Source organism: Typha angustifolia, chromosome 6, assembly GCF_048772165.1.
Source record: "Typha angustifolia cultivar Huaian chromosome 6, ASM4877216v1, whole genome shotgun sequence".
In the NCBI taxonomy this organism is placed as follows: domain Eukaryota; kingdom Viridiplantae; phylum Streptophyta; class Magnoliopsida; order Poales; family Typhaceae; genus Typha; species Typha angustifolia.
Genome location: NC_133244.1, coordinates 1,156,051 through 1,174,528, shown reverse-complemented (window position 1 = coordinate 1,174,528; position 18,478 = coordinate 1,156,051). Strand labels below are relative to the sequence as shown.

The 18,478-nt window shown below is 36.4% G+C and overlaps 1 protein-coding gene across 1 annotated transcript; it reads right to left on the bottom strand.

Annotated features, from left to right (window-relative positions):
• Positions 1-3,600: 3,600 nt before the first annotated feature.
• Positions 3,601-14,770, bottom strand: LOC140760749 (ER membrane protein complex subunit 8/9 homolog). The gene is made up of 5 exons (XM_073097739.1): positions 14,403-14,770; positions 14,174-14,320; positions 14,037-14,096; positions 4,006-4,172; positions 3,601-3,900 (listed from the first exon to the last, which is right to left on the bottom strand). Exons 1-5 carry the CDS (start codon positions 14,610-14,612, stop codon positions 3,870-3,872), a joined length of 615 nt encoding a protein of 204 aa, XP_072953840.1. The 5' UTR covers positions 14,613-14,770; the 3' UTR covers positions 3,601-3,869.
• Positions 14,771-18,478: the final 3,708 nt, after the last annotated feature.

Here is an 18,478-nt window from a genome sequence, read left to right as displayed (position 1 = left end):
CACGTTGCATAAGTGGAATAGGGTTTCCCACAAGCCTCGTAACCCAACTTAAACTATTAGTAAGAGCCTACATATAAACCCTATTAGCTAGTTTTCCTCCTTATTTAAGGATAATTACACTTAGCCTCTTGTTTTTTACATATACTCTCTTAAATGTCCTTTTATTATCTATATAGAACTCTTGAATTAATAAAAAAAATATCCACATAGATCTCTCAATCTAAGAAAAAAAATAACTAGATAGACTCTAAAGTGAATTTTCGTAGGGCAGGGGGTCTATATAGTTAAAAAAAATTCATAATGTATTAGTGGAAAACAATAATAGTTTAGAGGGGCTAATTAGATTCGGATTATGATACGATCTCCCCTTTTAGCCAAGGCTCGATCTATTCTGATTTTTAGATCTGAACAAGATCTGACATGAAACTTTAAAAATAGATCCTGAAAGATTTAGCCGTCGAATCGAACCCCGGAAAAGAGCTTTCCAACAAATTAAATTTCTGGTAAATCAGACGATGTGATCTCAAGATATCATCCAATTAGTGGACAAACGTTAGGGAGTCTTTCTTAGGGTCCCCAAAACAATGTCGGCATCTCGCAAGGCCAACGAATAAAGATCCAATGTGAAAGTTTGGCTTTGCACCTTCAATTCCACACCTCCACAAATGAAATATGCCCGCAATGTGGTGCTATCTCCAATCGTCACATCAAACCCTTCCGTGGGTTCCAACTCGAGATTACGGCTTCCTTGGCTCGTCCAATTTTGTTTCAGGTATAACTTCATGGCTCGTTATTTGTCTTCCATAAGCACCGCATCTTCAAAGACCTCCTTTAAGTTTTTAGGCCTTAAATCCCTCACGTCAGCTTGTATATCTCCCTGTAGCCCAGAGATGACGATGCTGCGAAGTTGCTGATCCGTCCATGGGGGTTGTTTTCAGCTACTTATCCTCTCAAATTCTTCTTAGTATGCCTCAACTGTGGTCCTTTGCATTGTCTTCCAGAGGAGAGCATCGAAGTCTTCATACCCCAACGCTCCAAATCGTTGTATAATATCGACGCAAAAGTCGACCCAATTTCAATAGCCTCATGGGCATTGGCTGCACAAAACCAATGAAGCGTCGTATCTTCAAGGTAGAAACTCGCAAGCGTCACCTTATATTCTTCTACTGTACCTTAGTATGCGAAGAATTGCTCCGCCCTATACAACCAATCGATCAGATCGCCACCTTTGAACTTGGGAAATTCAAGAAGCACGATTTGCCCACGGATATCGTTGTCTTGATCCGGATCATATCCCAGTCCTTGTCTAACCGAAGGAGGATGCACCATGAATGGTTGATGATCCCTCCTTCGATTTTGATTAACTCGATGCGGTTCCGGTTCGTATTGCCCCACCCACGGATCTAGATCTCCAAGGCAATCTCCATAGTGGTTCGCTCGTCGGATGGGCTCACCTACAACTAGGCCTGGTGGAACCATCCTTGCTTGTCTCTACCCATAGGGTGGTGGCAGCAAAGGCTCGTGTGGGTGCAAATTCTGAACCGGTGGTGGCGGGTTCATGGGGGTGGACTCGCGTCGTGGAGTCGATGGTGCATTCTCGTTCGCCATGACTTCCCTTATCACCCACAATTCCCGCATCATCTCAATTATCATCTAGTTGTTGATGACCATTTGTTCAGAAAGAGACCCAAATATGGCTTGAACACTAGGCTCTTCCGTATTCCAATTTGGTCGAGCAGTTCCGCGGGTGGAAGTCCCTACAACCGTTTCTCTCTCCTCTATTGGGAGAATCTCTTCTTTCTCATCTCGCCGTGCAGCCATGACTTTGGTTGTCGTCATAGGAAGCGCATGTCCGAGAAACGGTGGCTCTGATACCAGCTTGATATGATCTCTGCTTTTGGCTAAGACTCAATCTATTCTGATTTTCAGATCTAGATAGGAACTTTGAAAATAAATCCCGAATGATTCAGCAAGTCGGATCGACGTAAAATTTGATATATTGTAGCTCCAAAAAAGTACTTTCTAACAAATCAAGTTTCAGGCAAATCGGACAATGTGATCTCGAGATATCGTTCGATTAGTGGACGAACGTCAGGGAGTCCGTCTTAGGATCTGTGGATAGAGGCACGAGATCCTTGGTGTTAGTGAGGGTTGGTGGACCGGCGTTAATGGGGTGGCACCGGTGAGTACGTGGAGATGGAAGGGTTATGGGTGATGAAAGGATTAAAACAAAATAAAAGATAGATTGGAAGAAGGGGGAGAAATGAGCCACCCCAAAGGAACTAGGGTGATTGGCCGGTCAAAGGAGGCTTAAAGCAGCGATGCCGGGGAACGAGAGAACGGGAAAGAAGAAGACGAAGAAGACGAAGAAGACAAGGCAAAACTCAATTCATTCAATGATAATTCCATGGTTGTCATCCACACCTTTAGAGGCTAACCAAACAATTTAAAAATGACAATTATTAACCATAAAATAGTATATTTTCACCGATGGCATTCGAACGCGCCCGATGGCGTTCGCACGCACATTTTGCGTTCTCTATATGTATGAACGCAATGCAGGCGTTCACAGGTGCGTTCGAACGCACATTTCGCATTCTCTGTACGTGCGAACCTGATGCAGACGTTCGCAAGCGCGTTCGAACGCACTCCACCTGCGTTCGAATGCAACATATAGAAAACTTATTTTTCTCTGAATTAAACACTAAAATAAGAATAAAAGACATCCCTAAAGTATATCCATACTCGAGACGACATCGATAAAGCCCGAATCATATCAGATCATAACTAGGTCAACTTGTCTAACCCGATTATTAAACAAGTCGTATTTGTATTTATTACCTCAACCTACTTAACCAGTTTATAATCTAACTAACTTGTTTATAACACGAAAAATTTATTTATAACCTTGAAAGAATCATTTATAATCCAAAAACCTTGTTTGTAACTCAAATAACCTGTATAAATTTAAATAACTCAAATAACCCAAGTGAACCATTGCGTACGTTTTTAGAAATTCTTACATGTTTAATAAACAGAGTTGTTTTCGTATTTATATGATCATGACCTGATCCGAATTCAAACCCAGCTAACTCAGATATCACAAAATAGAAATAATAAAAATTCTTTTATTCAGACTGTTAATGTTAAGAAAAGAAATTAAACATGCTGCTAATTTTAGTTGGGGAAGTGTCGAATACTTGAAAGATCTTAGATCCATCACGTCACGTCGACAAGACTCAACGCCGACCAACCAGTTTGCCGACCTAAATTGCTGGACCATATTTTTCAACTGTCTTAATGGGTATTTACGTAAATATCCGATGTAAGAAATTTTAATAAGACTAAAGAAGATAAAAGATCATGTTAATGGTTAGTCTTCATACCAAATGATAAATATTGCACGTACTAATTCAATCAACTAAAGGTAGGTTTTATATTTAAGTCAGATCAATTATGATCGATGACCAAAACTTATGAAAGGAACCCAAGAGACAACCTGAAAAATCCATAGATTGAATTTGACATACCAAGAATGATCCAAGAGTTAGATGTAATAAGCGAGGATCTAAGAATCGAAGAAAGTTACTTTGGGCCGGATTTATGACAGTGAAAGATGCATAATAATTAAGATAAGGATGAAATCATATGTCCAACTGGAGCCAGATTTGCGCTAAACTACTGAAATAAAAGCAAGAAATAGTAAAGTTATGTATACTTTGGGTACAAATAACTTCCCAAGAGAGCTCCAATTTTCCTGACTAGTCTCGCTGCCTACCATTTCGAACAAGAAGATGAGCTATTGCACAACAAAGTATGTCATTTATAAAGGAGCCCAATAAATAGAATACTGGAAAGTGATAGATCATTTAGTTGAAGAGATCAGGGTTCAACCAGTCCCTGCAAAAACGTGTGATATATGAAATATGTACCACCATCATCAGAGGAAAAGAATGATTTGGACAACTGAAAGATAGTTCAAGGCTTAAGTGCATGCTAGCTTACTTGCTAATGTCATCAAGATGATCATCAAAATCAACTAATTCTTGCCATTTCTGAGAAGCAATGTAGTCCACTAAGACTATGTTGGCAGACGGCTCCTTCAAGATCAGCTGACTACTTCCATCTGATCCAACTTGACGCCAGCTTTTTGACGAATCCCTAGTGTAGAGCTGCATACATAAAGAGGAAAAGGAAGATAATATCCAACTGTACATTTGTTAAACATTCTGTATTATAATTAAAAATAGAAAATTAAAACTAAACTAAAATGTAAAATATCAGCAGATTAGAAGCCCTTAAGACCAGACTATTATGTTTCTTCACCATATCTTGTTACAGTATTGAAAAAGCTTAGCAAGTGCTCAAAAAAATGAAGACAAATGCACTTAGTCACAGTACTTAATATAGCATGTGAAAAGATTTGGTATCTCATTACAAACAAGATTGAAACCAATGAAGAAGGATATCAGAGAACATCGAGAGACCCAAAAACAAGAATGTAGCACCTCTTAACAAATTTTAAAGCATGGATGAAGTAGCTAGAAAAGAAAATCTCTAGAGTATAAAATAAGTAATCCAAAACTAGCAACAACTAGTCAAAAGTTGATAAAAGAATGAAACCTAAAACTTTCAATCACTCAATTCATCAAAATCAAGACTGCCAAGCCACCAGAACCATCAAAGCTGAGGTAGATCAGATTTTAGCCTGACTGATTTTGCCAAAAATTTCAAACCTCATCACTAATTTAAGAAGTGCCCTATCCAACAGGAGTCCGAAGGAATAGAGATGAATAAAAAGAGCTTATCCTCTTATTCTCAACAACAACAACAACAACAAAAAAGGTGAGAACTTATCCTCAGTTCAAAATGTTCCTTGGTGCCTGCTAGGGAAGTGAGCCGAAAACTCTCTCAGTTATCAAGGCAAATCACAGACTTCTTGAGACCAAAGCACAATGTTGATGGAGCATATAATGTTCTAGGTTCAGGTTGAAATATTTGTTTTTGCAATTTCTCAATCCTCTATCCTTTCCGTGGATTTATGTTTTTCTAGGTTCAGGTGGAAACACTTGTTTTTGCAATTTCTCAACCCTCTATCCTTTTCGTGCATTTATGTATTTCTAGGTTCAGGTGGAAACAATTGTTTCTGCAATTTCTCAACCCTCTATCCTTTTCGTGCATTTATGTTTTTCTAGTTTTAATTAAACAATGATATGTTCCCTTTGATTAGACACATTTAACATAACAACTTAGCTATTTGACCCAAATTAGAGAAAATCAGGCCCTGTGGTTTCCAAGTTTATAGAATCAATCCCTATGTTTTTACTTTTATAAGAGAGACCTCTACAATTTAGTATTTTATAAATGTGATCCTTGTGGTTTGCTACTTTTTCAAACCACAGGGACTGAACTTATACTTTTCCCTTGGCAATATTTTAGGCCTCTAACCTCACTTGCTCCATATACCCTCTATTAGTGCCACATGGAACTGGTATGAGAATTATGTCTCAACATTTCATGCTAACCAGTGCCAGCCAGCCTGGTGACCCACCAAATATCAACACCAATTCAAATGTATATCTAGCTGGAGCTGCTAGAAGACTCGCATCAATTCCGGAGCTCATAATCAATAAAATCAAATATTTTGAGAAAAGTAAAAAGATGGAGAGGTAGTAGCTTTCAAGACGAAACAAAAAAAGTGAAAATAATTTATGTTATTCAAGTTCTCTACTGTCCTTTAAGAATTAGATCTCACTCATGCCATGATACAGTATCTAGGAATTTAAAGCTATTTGTGTATTCCCTAAGATATGACAAGTTCATGAGATGAGGTCTTAAGGATTCTCACATCACGATATTACCTATAAATATGCATAAGCAACTTTTGTGTTGTTTCTCTATATCCTAACAATTTGTCCCCTTCTTTTTCCTTTTCAACTTTGTGCTAATTATCAAATAAACCCGCTGATTATTTCACCAGATTCCTTGCATTTTGTATACTCCATCACTCCTTCAATGATGTCATGTCACTTAGATTTCAAGAGGTTGTTCAAATATGAAGGAACTAGCCCAAAGTGAAAGAGCAACATTGTGATATAAATTTCAAAACACCAGAAGCAACTGAGAAAGAGAAACACCAGAAGCATCAAACTGTGGCCATTGATGTACAAATTGTAATGAATTATTATTAGAAAGAGTGTATTGTATGAATTCCTGCAATTACAGGGTTTTGGGAGGGTAAGATGTATACAACAGTACTCAACATTCAAGAGGTTGTCCTGTGGCCTAAAACTAGCATACCCATGGTGCATGGATAACAATGATTGAACCATAATTCTTGTGCAGCTATGCCAATTGTGTTTGATTGTTTTCTATTGCCTTTGCTCTGTTGCTTATCCTTTACGGTCAGACACTATAGAGATTTGTCTATCCAAAAGACTTAGCTTGTGACAAGTGAAAAAATTTACTTGTAGCTATTTTTTTATACACATTGTCATCTCCCAACATAAATGAGTTATGACAATACCTTTATTAATCGCCTAAGATATTAATTCTGTAATGATGCCATTGTTGTAGTTATGACGGATTGAAGTTTTGACCAATTTATACTAGCTAGAGTCGACCTATTTGCGCTGAAACAAATGGGTTTCGGACCTATTTGCGCTGAAACAAATGGGTTCCACACCAATTTCGGAAATGGGTGCATTCAAACTTTAAGTCGAACGCGACCCAGATCCAAACCCACTTAATAATAAATTTACCTTTTCTCTCTCTCTCATGCTTTCATCTATTCTCCCATCTCTCTCTCTCTCTTGAGATCTCCCTCGATCACTCAATGCATTCCTCCAGATCTAGCACCGACAAGTGATGGCGAACCACGCTGAGTATTTTTCAGACAATGTCCACCTTCGGGGAGTACTTTTCCATATAGTTTCCAGTTTCGGCCGATCCCGATCCCAGCCGGTTTGCTGGTTTCGTCCGTTTTGGCCGAAATGGGTGAAAACGGGTCGGATTCGTCCCGAGGGACATCAATAATTGATGTCCCCACCCCCCACCCCCCTCCTGCCTCTCTCTTTCTTTCTTTCTTTCTCTCTTTCTCACGGGTCTCTTTCTCACCGGCGATTGAAATAGATCTCCGGTGACCTCGACCTCCGGCGACATTCTTCGACGAAAATTCGACCACCTCAATCTCCAGCGACTTTGGGTAAGTTTTTTTTTCATTGTGCAGCAGCTGCACCTACAACTGCAGGTACTGCTGTGCACTGCTGCAGGTACTGCTGCGCACCTGCTGCAGGTACTGCTGCAACAGCAGTGCTGCTAGTGCTGCTTATGCAGTTATGCTTTATAAATTTTAAATTATTTTATATTTTATTTTGATTTTTGTTTATGTTTTTTAGTTGCAGAGTTAAAATATCAATGGCTCCAAAAGAGAAGTCATATGATACCGACATTGGGTAGCAACATTGCAGCACTATTGGGCAAGATAAAAGACGTGTTAAATGCAACTGGTATAGAAAGAAAATGAATGGTGGTGTCAGCCGTTTGAAAGAACATTTAGCTGGAAGACATGAAAATGTAGCAGCTTGCGCTCAAGTATCCTTGAAAGTTAGAAAACAGATATTGGCTCATTTAATTGGCAAAAAAAAGGATAAACAATCTGCACAACAAAGAGAGTTAATAATTCGTGAAGAATTGATGCATAATCCTGTACATATTGATGATGATAGCAGTGAGCAAAGTTTGGAGGATGAGGAGGAGAGATTAATAAGGAGAGTAATAAAAGAGAGCCGAAATATGTATAGAGAAGAGAGAGATGAGAAGAAGTACTGATGGTAACTTTCAGAAAATCTAGATCAGTTAATATACGAGGAGAAAGAGAATTATGGGGGCAGCAGTTCTACCCATAGGACTCTTGGTGTTACAGCAGAATCTGAAAATATTAGACCAATGGATACATATCTTCAGAAAAAGGGGTCGTACACAAACTTCCATCAAGACAGCTCTCAAAGGAATTAAAAATGCAAAGAAACACATTGGTAGGGCTATCTCTAAATTTTTATTCTACAACCATATTCTTTTCAATGTAGCTAATAGTCCTTATTATCACACTATGGTGGATGCTATACAATCAGTAGGGCCTAGTGTTCCACCTCTTAGTTCAAATGATATTGCTACTAAATATCTTAACTCAGAAATAAATAAACTTCATACCTACATTGAGACATTTAAATGGTATTCTGATGAATTTGGTTGTGCACTGATATGTGATAGGTGTACACAAAACAGAAAAAATATAATTAATTTCTTAGTGTACTCTGGTATGGGGGCAATATTTTTGAAGTATGTGGATGCTACTGCTCATTTCAAAAATATAGATTATATTTGTCAGTTGATGGATGAGGTGGTACAAGAAATCAGTGAAAAAAAATAGTCCAAATGGTTATTGATAATAGGGCAAATTATAAAACTGCTGAAATATTACTAATGATAAAAAGACCTTATTTATATTGGACGCCATGTGCTGCACATTGTATTGATCTAATGTTAGAGGATATTGCAAAAAAGCCTAAAATTGACATGATTATACATGAAGGTCAGAGGTTAACAAATTTTATATATAACCATGATTGGATCTTAATTTACTCAGGCAGATGACTGATGGTAGGTAAATCATCAAACCTGACGTCACTAGATTTGCCACTCACTTTTTAGCCTTAGAGAGCATCATGCGCTATAAGGATAATATTATGCAGATGTTTACATCACAGGAGTGATCTACAAAAATTAAGAATATGAAACCTAAAGATAAATCTTTAGGTGAAACTTTGAAAAATATGGCTCTTGAAAATGTATTTTGGGATAATATTACAATTGCCACCGTAGTATTTGAGCCTCTTGTCAAAGTATTAAGACTTGTAGACAATGATGACAAGTCTGAGATCGGTTTCTTATATGAGGCAATGGACATAGCAAAAGAATCAATAAAAAAAATGCGGGCTAAAGAGATAGGAAATGATGGAAGATAATTAATTCTATATAGAACAAACAACTACATAGAGATATACACGCTACTGGTAGGCATGCTTTTAAATTTTAAGTTTTAATTTACTAATTTACTTTTATTTATGAATATTTAAAAATTTGAATGCTTACAAATTTTAAATTTCTACAGGGTATTTTCTTAATCCAAGATTTTAATTCTCTAAAAATGTCAATAATAATAGTGAAGTCTTGTTGGGACTTAGGAAGGTAATCAATAAGCTTGAGCCCGATATTCATAAACAAATCCTTTGCAATAAAAAAGTGAGTTATAATTCAATTAAATAATTTTATTATTATTTGTTTCAAGTTTTAACTTTTAATATAATCAGTATGCAATAAGCTAATAATATATTTCTGATTTCAGATGAAGAGATATAGATTGAGAGCTGGGCAACTCAGTACTGCTAAAGTTGCTACAGCTATATCTCATAACACTTCAACTGAATGGTGGTCTATCTATGGATGGGAGGAGGCACCAAATTTGACACCAATAGCAAAAAAGATTTTAAGTCAAACTGTGTCTTCATCACAGTGTGAAAGAAATTGAACTACTTTTTTCTTAATCCACACAAAAATACGCAACCGATTAACAATAGAAAAATTAGAGAAGTTAATTTTTTGTCATTATAATATGAGATTGAGGGAGAGAAATTTAAGAAGGCAGAAAATGAACTGATTGATTTAAATCATGTTTTTGATGAAGACCCCTTGACTCCATGGATCAGATAAATAAAGACAGGTTATTAGATGACAGAGATAACCCATGGTTAGATGAGATATTGGGAGAGACCACAACGAAGGCAGAGGCGGTGGTGAGATCGTTCCATCTACATTTGTTGAGAAAAGTCAAGGAGGCATAACGATTGAAGACAGAGAAACTGAGGATATATATACATATCAGCGACGTCGTCATAAGAATGTTGCTTCCTATAATTATGGTACATTAAGTATTTATTGTTTGGAGCCATCACAAGATCTATATGCTAGTTATTATCCTCAGTATCCTCAATATTCTCAGGCACAAGATCCAAATGCTGATTATTATCCTCCTCAGACGCAACTCACACAACAAGATCCATACAACATGACTAGTATGATGGAATCACTTTTTAGAGCATCAGTTCCAGATATCAATATTTACAAACTTATGGTGATTATAATGATGAAGACTATAGAAATTTACGAAAACCAACTCGGTATTCATCAAAGTTTTAAATTTTGAGTAAGTTAATACATTTTTTAAGTTTTGACTTCATATGTGAGTAATTTTTGTTTTCCTAATTTTTTGTCATTTTTTCTAAATTTTTCTGCATTTTTAAATAATATTTAGAATTTTATATAATTAAAAAATAATCTGATCCGATACAAACGGCCGATACGGCCAATACATATCATTTTTCTAGATGGCCGATACCGATCCCGATCCCGATACTAGGAACCTTGCTTTCTAACAAGAGAAAGAGTTTTCTTTCTTTTCTTTGGTTCAGGTTTTCTTTTTTTCCTTTTTTACCATCCCTCTCTCTCTCTCGCTTTTCTCCTGCACCTCTCCCTCCATTCGCCCCCTCTCTCTCCCTTTCTCCTTGCTAGTGCAGCAACATTGCCTTTGCGGCTATAGTAACACAGAGAGATAAAGGGTAGTTGGTGATAGAAGGAGAGGCTAGAGAGGTTTGGGTGATGTTTTATTTTTCCTATTATTTTTTTATTTTTTGAAACTTCTATTGCATTTTATATTAATTTTTAAAATTTTATATAATTGAAAATATAGTCAGACTCCGTATTGACCGAAATGGTCGATACGTATTGTTTTTTTCGGATAATCAATCACAATCTCAATACCGATATTCAAAACCTTGGTAATTATTACTAAGCGTCCAAAACTAGCATAGAATATCAAATATTGGCTATAAGAATCAAGCTATGACCAACAAAAGTTTATAATCATTGTGTGGCTTGACCTTGACTCCATTTGGATCAGATGAGAACAATGCAATTCCCATAACTAATCCTCTAGCATTTGTACTCTTGTTTTTTCTTTAATTCTTTCTATTAAGCACTTCATCTTAGCAGAGAGACAGTCACATATTAGCTTATAATATGATATTTGAAAAAAACATAAAGATTGTTTTTAACCACCACAATGATCTTGCTAATTTGCTAGTAGCATCACTTATGTTGTATAGTTTATCCAGAGCTAAACCAACCTAAAGAAGACAGTAGGCTACAAAGAGGTAATGTTGCAATTAAAATAATCAATAAATACAGATTGGAATGAAACTAAAGTGGAACCCTTGGTTCAAGAAATACAAAATGTGGAATGAAAGATAGGCAGTAGATAGATGAACTAGGGGACACCCAATGCTGCCTAGAGCTGAGATAGACATCCATGAATTAAGTTGGTTCAAACATAAATGAATTAGCGATACAATACTATAATAGTTCAGACAAAAGTTCTAATTAATACAGAAAACCAGTAAACCAAATTCATGCATCATTAGTAGAAACCACAGAAAGCTATCATAATTGAGAAATCTACTAGGAAGAAACCAGCCCGAAGCCTATGCATAGGCCATTATGCAATAAGATGGTTGTCCTTAAAAATTATGACAGTATCTTATACAAAAGTTACAAATTATAAAGACTCCTGAGAGTAGAAGTATTGGCACTTCCGAGATGGCCACCAACAAAATACTTAATTATCATATTAGATTTTAGATGTCATCCTTAACATAACCACCATCAAGACTGAAAAGATAAGTCATCCTGTAGAGGTCACCAAGGTGACAATCCACCAACCTACATAACAAAGTTTTTAGAAACTTAGAACTCCCAATACTACAATTGAATGGTCTTGTTTCTTGTTATTCAGACACTATTCATGCAAAACTAGCTGAGCTTCTCCAAACCACGCGTGTTATGAACATAATAGTTTCTAATTCTATAAACAAATATCCTAGTAATAACTTCATTACCTAATAAATTATAAAGCCATTTCTCCTTGTCCTATAAAGAATGATGCTGCCTACTTTTACCTCTTATTTGTAGCATGCGGCTCCAGAAAAGGAAATTAATTAAAAACAAAATTGCATATACAAAGTCTTCTATACTACAGGTTTATTGTAGCCTTTGGAGCCAACACAACACCTCATGAGTCATCAATTACCCTAAAATACTAGTAGAATAGGAAAAGAAAAAAAATAAGTGTAATTCTAAAACCTTGAGAAACTCCTTCATGAAAACTAACCAAATATAGTTCTAGAGTCATTCTCTGTGGCCAAAATAATTGCAAATTTGGAGTTGTCACCAACATAATTCTAAGGTTGTCACTTGGTGTGACAACTAAGCTTGCCCAATTTGTTGTTGGTTTAAGACATGGAAATAGGCAAATAGATTCTTTCACAATGTAGGTAAGGCTACAACATCTTGAGTTCTTGACCTTCCTAATTACCACATCAGTTGAAGCAGCAATTGAGACTACTGCTTCATTCATTCATTGGTTACCAGTTGTTGACAATGGTTGGGCAGACGATGACACTAGGTTCCTCTTCTTTTACCTCCAAACCATGGTTCCTAGTTTCGGCCGATTCTGAATGGGATCGACCGTAGCTGATCCCGATCCTAGCCAAAACCAAAGAGAGAGAGAAAGAGAGAGAGAGAAAGAGAGGGAGCAAGAAAGGGAAAGAGAGGGAGGAAGAGAGAGGGAAAGAGAGAGAGATGGAGCAAGAGAGGGAAAAAGAGAGAGAAAGAAAGAGAAGGAGAAAGAGATAGAGTTTGCGGGTTGCAGTAGTAAGAAGGAGAGGGAAGAAGAGAGAGAGGGGAAGAGGAGAAAAAGAGAGACATAGAGAGAAAACAAAAATTAAAAAACTATGTTAAAGAGGGAAAGAGATGGTAGTCGGACAGGGAGAGTTTTTAAGGGAGAGAATAGGAGAGAGTTAATTAGGGAGAGAGTTTGATAAGAGAGAGTTAGTGAGAGAGAGGGTTTGATAAGAAAGAGAATTAGTGGAGAGAAGGTAAAATTTTTTTTTTAATTTGTGTGGGAGGGAGAGTGTGAGTGGTAGAAAGAGAGAGAAATAGAAATTGAGAAAATAATATTTATTTTTTAGTTTTTAGACTTTATATATGAACAATTTATATTTATATCTTATTACTATTTTTCTAAAAAATTAAGAATTTCTTTGTATTTTAAAATTATTTTAAAATACAGGCCGATACGGACGACCGATACTGCAGATACCGCCGATACGGCCGATACGTATCATTTTTTCAGACGGCCAATCCTGATCCTGATTCTGATACTTGGAACCTTGCTTCAAACATCATTAGATAATGAAATACTCCTAATGGACAGATACAATATGCTAGATTCACTATTTATATAGAAATCAACAACCATAACAAACTAGAGCCTTTTCCCCCACTAAAGTCGTAACCTAAATATACCTAGGTCATGAAGCCTTTCAAACAAATTCAACTACCAACCCAGGTACCTTGATATAACCAATCAAGGATGGACTCCCATTTTGTCTAGATAGCAAATCAAGAGAGAACATAGATCCTATATGTATCAAAAATGTTGTATTACATTGTATGGATTTCCTTATAATCCTAAAAGAAATATCTATTATCCTCTCTTCTCTCCATGTTTACATGGATTTCCTTATAATCCTAAAAGAAATATCTATTATCCTCTCCTCTCCATGTTTACCTATCTTTCGTCCAAAAGGATGTGCCTGTGCAAGCCTCCCATCAATTCAGAGTAAGGAGATGCCAAGAAATTTGCAGAGTTACCTAAATAACAAATGCCAGCAGAAGCGGAAAATAGATTCATCTACTGCATGTCTAATGCAAAAAGGAAGAGAAAAAAAAAACCAAATCTCTTGAGATCAAAACTTTTTCAAGCTGTGTTACGCTATCCGAGACAAACTCAGTACAATTCTACTTAGTTGCGGAAAAAAAATGTTAACACCGGCTTAGTAATAAAATTCCTTCACCATTACCTGGAGCGCCGGATCCCGCCCCTTCCCCTCCATCAACTCCTCCATCTTCTTATCATCCAACTGCACAATCAAAAATACCAAATAAGGAAACTGGATCTGTCAAACCCTACCACCAATTCAAGAACCAAGAACTCCACCAGAAGCACAGCAGCGCGGGGAAAATATCGGAACACATGATCCCCGATCTTCTTGGCCGCGTTCCCGAGCTCCCGATCATCGTACCGCTCGTTTGCGTGGTAGTATCCCACGATTCCCATTCCCTTACTGCTAAAATGCTCCTCCACCTTCGTGGTACCAAACCATATAATTAGAACCGATCGAAGAGAGAGAGAAAGTCAGAAGAGAGAGAGAGAGAGAATTGTGTACTTGAATTAGGGCGAGTTCGAGGGAGGGGAGGAGGGCGATCTGGGAGTGGGAGAGGGGGATGGAGTCGGCGATGTGAACGACGGCGGCGCCGTCTTCGGTAAGGTGACCGACGAGGAGGCCGTTAACAGCAGCGGACCGGTGCTTGAGGGCATGAAGGACGAGCTTTATGTAGGCGGATTGAGATAGCTCATATCGGCACTCCAACCCCATGGCTTTCGGTTTGTCAACTTTTGCTTCTCTCTCTCTCTCTCTCTCTCTCTCTCTCTCTACTCCAATGCCCACAACCTGTTTGATCTCGGATCAAAGCCGCCGGCCGCCAAGTTGCTGCCGCTGCAGAATATAAGATCTATTCTGCAGTGGCTTTTGTGTTGGAGATTTTGTTATATATAGATTTAGGTATAATGAGTTATTTGAAACTTGATTTATTAGACGAAAAGTCACATTTCATACCCTACATTCTCTCCAATTTATATTCAGACCCTCCCTTTTAATTTTATTTTTTTGATTATTTGCACGAAAAACAAATTTTATTTTCGTTTCTATAACTCGAGCTTATTTTAAGTTTCCTTATAAGTCAAGCTTATTTTCGTTTTCTATAAGTCAACCTTGTAAATACAATATTTTTATAGTGATATATTCGTGAATAAAATCCTAAGTACTACGTTCTGAGCTTATAGTCAATTCGCATAGCTTATAAAAGATTAGATAGTGCAAAGAAATTAAGACGGAACAAGTTATTTTAGAATTCAGCATATGTATTTTCTGGACCTTGTTTGAATGATTAGAACACAATCACTTTAGGAAATTTAAATAGAGTTAGACAACACTTGTGGCATTTGGGAAAATTTAGATTCTTCAATAGGCTTGGAGTTTTCTTTGGAGATATTTCCTAATAAGAATCATAGATATATCATACCTCTATTTAAGTGAATTAGAGGGAGAGGTTGAGGCACAGAACTAAATAGATTGAAGGGAAAATTGAAAGCAATGCTACTATCATCTTAAAAGAGTTCCAATTCCCTCGTGGAGGTAAATTCCTATGTTGGATTTATACGCATATCGAAGGATTTAAATCATCCTTTGATATATATATATATATATATATATATATACCACCGTTGACACACTTATATTTTAGAATTAATTTGACGCTTGGGTACTTATTAAAGAGAGGCAATTTGCTTTACAAAGATAGTTAATTTTGTGATTTGTATTTACCAGGTTATTTAAATATTACAGCACTAGAGTGTTGGGGGATATATAAATCTTATTTTTAATGGTTGGTAAAATAGATAGATTAGATTTGAGCGGGTCTGATTTGTTCCTTTTTATACAATAAAGATTTTCTACATTAAGAAATCATGTCGTAGTGTGTTTGTCATGTTTTTCCTTTCTTCCTTTTAATTAGTATTTTTTTCTATATGCCAATGGCATGTTTTTTCAAACTTATTTTTGATGAAAAATTTAGAATATTTAAAGATAATATTCAGTCTTCGGCACATTAATCTTTGATTTTTAGTTAAATATATGTATTAAAACCTATAATTTAATATTTTATAATTAGATTATTTTTGTAAATGACCTATTTCAGTAAAGATATAGCAATCATTAAATATAAGTATTATTCAACGCATAATATAATTGAAATATTTATTAAAACTATTATTAATGATTGAATATTTCTTAATATGATTGAATATTCCATAATATAATTGAGCATATAATATTAACTGATAATAATTTAATAATTAAAACTAATATCTAGTTAAACATAAAAGATAGGAAAGATTAAAGACTTTATTTGTCGGCACAAAAATAGCATAAAATGTTGCATTGAATATTATCGATAATCTTTAAAAAATTATTTACTAATAGTATTGCTTATTATAATGTCTCGTATTGTCTTTATACAAATATGAATTTTGTAATTCTATATATATATTGAGCATGCATGAAAATGACCAACACTTACATAGGCACATAAAAAGCATTTGCAGATTATGAATATGAAGTATAATAAGGGTATTGTAGCTCTAGGAGATATGATTGATATGATGGTAATGATAATGAACTCGTATAAATTTGTGAGCTCACTTCTCTTAATATATTGTTATCTATAAACTCGAGTCCTTCCATCATCTAATTATAGTCATGTTGAGTATGAGATAGTTTTTTTTTTTTCTATCTCTAATAAATTTTGTTTCGTGATTGATTGATAAATAAAATAGTTACCTAGTAGGATATAATTACTATATAGGCAGTTCTAGCAATTGAAAGAACTCATCTCGAAATTGGCATTCGAACAGGCCCTATAGGTGTTTGAACGCACATTCTAGAGAGCGAAAGATTATATAGGCATTCGAATGGTCCTACAAGGGTTCGAACACAAATTCATGAGAGTAGAAGATTAAATAGGCGTTTAAACAGTCCTATAAGCGTTCGAATGCAAATTCCTGAGAGTAGAAGATTAAATAGGAGTTCAAACGCCCCCAAAGCCATTCGAATGCATTTTCTCAAGAGCTAGAAAATAAATTGACATTTGAACGCCCACAAGGTCATTCAAATGCTCAACGACAAGGAACTCTAGTTTAGGTGTTTTAATTAAGTATTTTTGCTTATATTCGACAATAAGATTCGAGCATGTTCGATCCTATTCCAAGTCTAGTCAAGTCAGGGAGCCACCTATGTTGCGAGACAATCAAACCTTCTGAGGGGAGATCATAACAGCATCATTTGTTTAATTTGTAGACATTGTGTTATGCACCAGATCTGGACCTATCCGGACGTAAGAAAATTATGAAAATTTAGGTAGTTGTACCCTTACACGATAGGGTTATAATGACTTTAGTTTCACATAAATCGAAGGTTTGTATAAAAAGATTAGAATATGGTACAACGGTAAATATTCGACCTTGAGGCAGTGTTGAAGGGTGGCGGATGATCAAGGGTGGTGGTGGACAACCGTAAGGTAAGATGGCTACTAGTGGAGAAAGATGGCTATGGTTTGGAAGATTGGAATGCTTCTACGACTATAATCTATTCTTAGAAAGATAAAGACAATCTAACTGCTATGATAAAAGATAAAGATGAAAAGAATAATTTGGTTAAATTCATATTCATTCAATGATAATTATCAACACTTTTTATAGGATTTGAAATTGAAAACAATAAGATAAAACTAACTAACTAACTCAAGTTGACTCTACTCGACTTAACAAACTTGACTAACCTAACCCATGTGGTTGGATCATAACAATCCACCATTTTTTCGACACCTAGTCCTCAAGGTGACTATCTCTCACGTCCTTATACTCGTACAGCTTGTCGTGCCAAGTCGTGGACTCAGGTTCATCCTCTTCGAGTCCACCTAGGAACGTGACATGGATTGGCTAGTGCTTGCATTTATGGTTGGGGGTAAATCAGCCATCATAATAAAAACATAAAAATTTCCTTCTACACAGACTGAGTCAGGGTAAACGCATTCTCTAGTGGGCCGTGGGTTTGGGCCGTCTTTCTTCTCTTCTTCTTGTGGATTTGGTTCCACTAATCCAACTTGGACTCCATCAAGATAGCTAAGGAGAAGGCTTCATCAAAAGTAGTCTGAATGTTAGGCCTGAGCCCACTAATGAAAGTACTCTTTAGGCCCAAGTCTGATTAGTTAGTGACCCAATTGCAAATTTGCTCGAACTCCTCCCAATAAGCTCGAACTATTATTGACTGAGTTAGTTTAGTCAATATGATATGAAAGTCTTTGTACTGGGTGGGACCGAATTGAACATAAATTGAATCCGTAAAATCCAAACAAGGCTCAAATGGTTGAGCCCACTCAGTCAAGTAGTACCACATAACCACCATGCCCTCCAAGTGGAAGAAAGCTAGTTGGACCTTTTGGTGGTCGGGCGTGCCATGGTATGTGAAAAACTACTCTGCTAGATAGGTCCAATTTAGCAATTTTCTCTAAAGAATTTTAGGACATCAAGCTTGATGATCCGAGTTTGGATCCTAAAATGTTGCCTATAATCACAGGCCAAGTGAACACGTCGTCGAGACTGGTCACATGGAACATGAGCCCACGA

Excerpts from the sequence above, each read along its gene's own strand:
- LOC140760749 (XM_073097739.1), bottom strand. The coding sequence starts at position 14,612 with ATGGGGTTGGAGTGCCGATATGAGCTATCTCAATCCGCCTACATAAAG. Across the intron at positions 4,173-14,036 it reads GGCGGGATCCGGCGCTCCAG|CTCTACACTAGGGATTCGTC; the intron begins GTAATGGTGAAG and ends TTATGTATGCAG. Across the intron at positions 3,901-4,005 it reads CATCTTGATGACATTAGCAA|GGACTGGTTGAACCCTGATC; the intron begins GTAAGCTAGCAT and ends ACGTTTTTGCAG.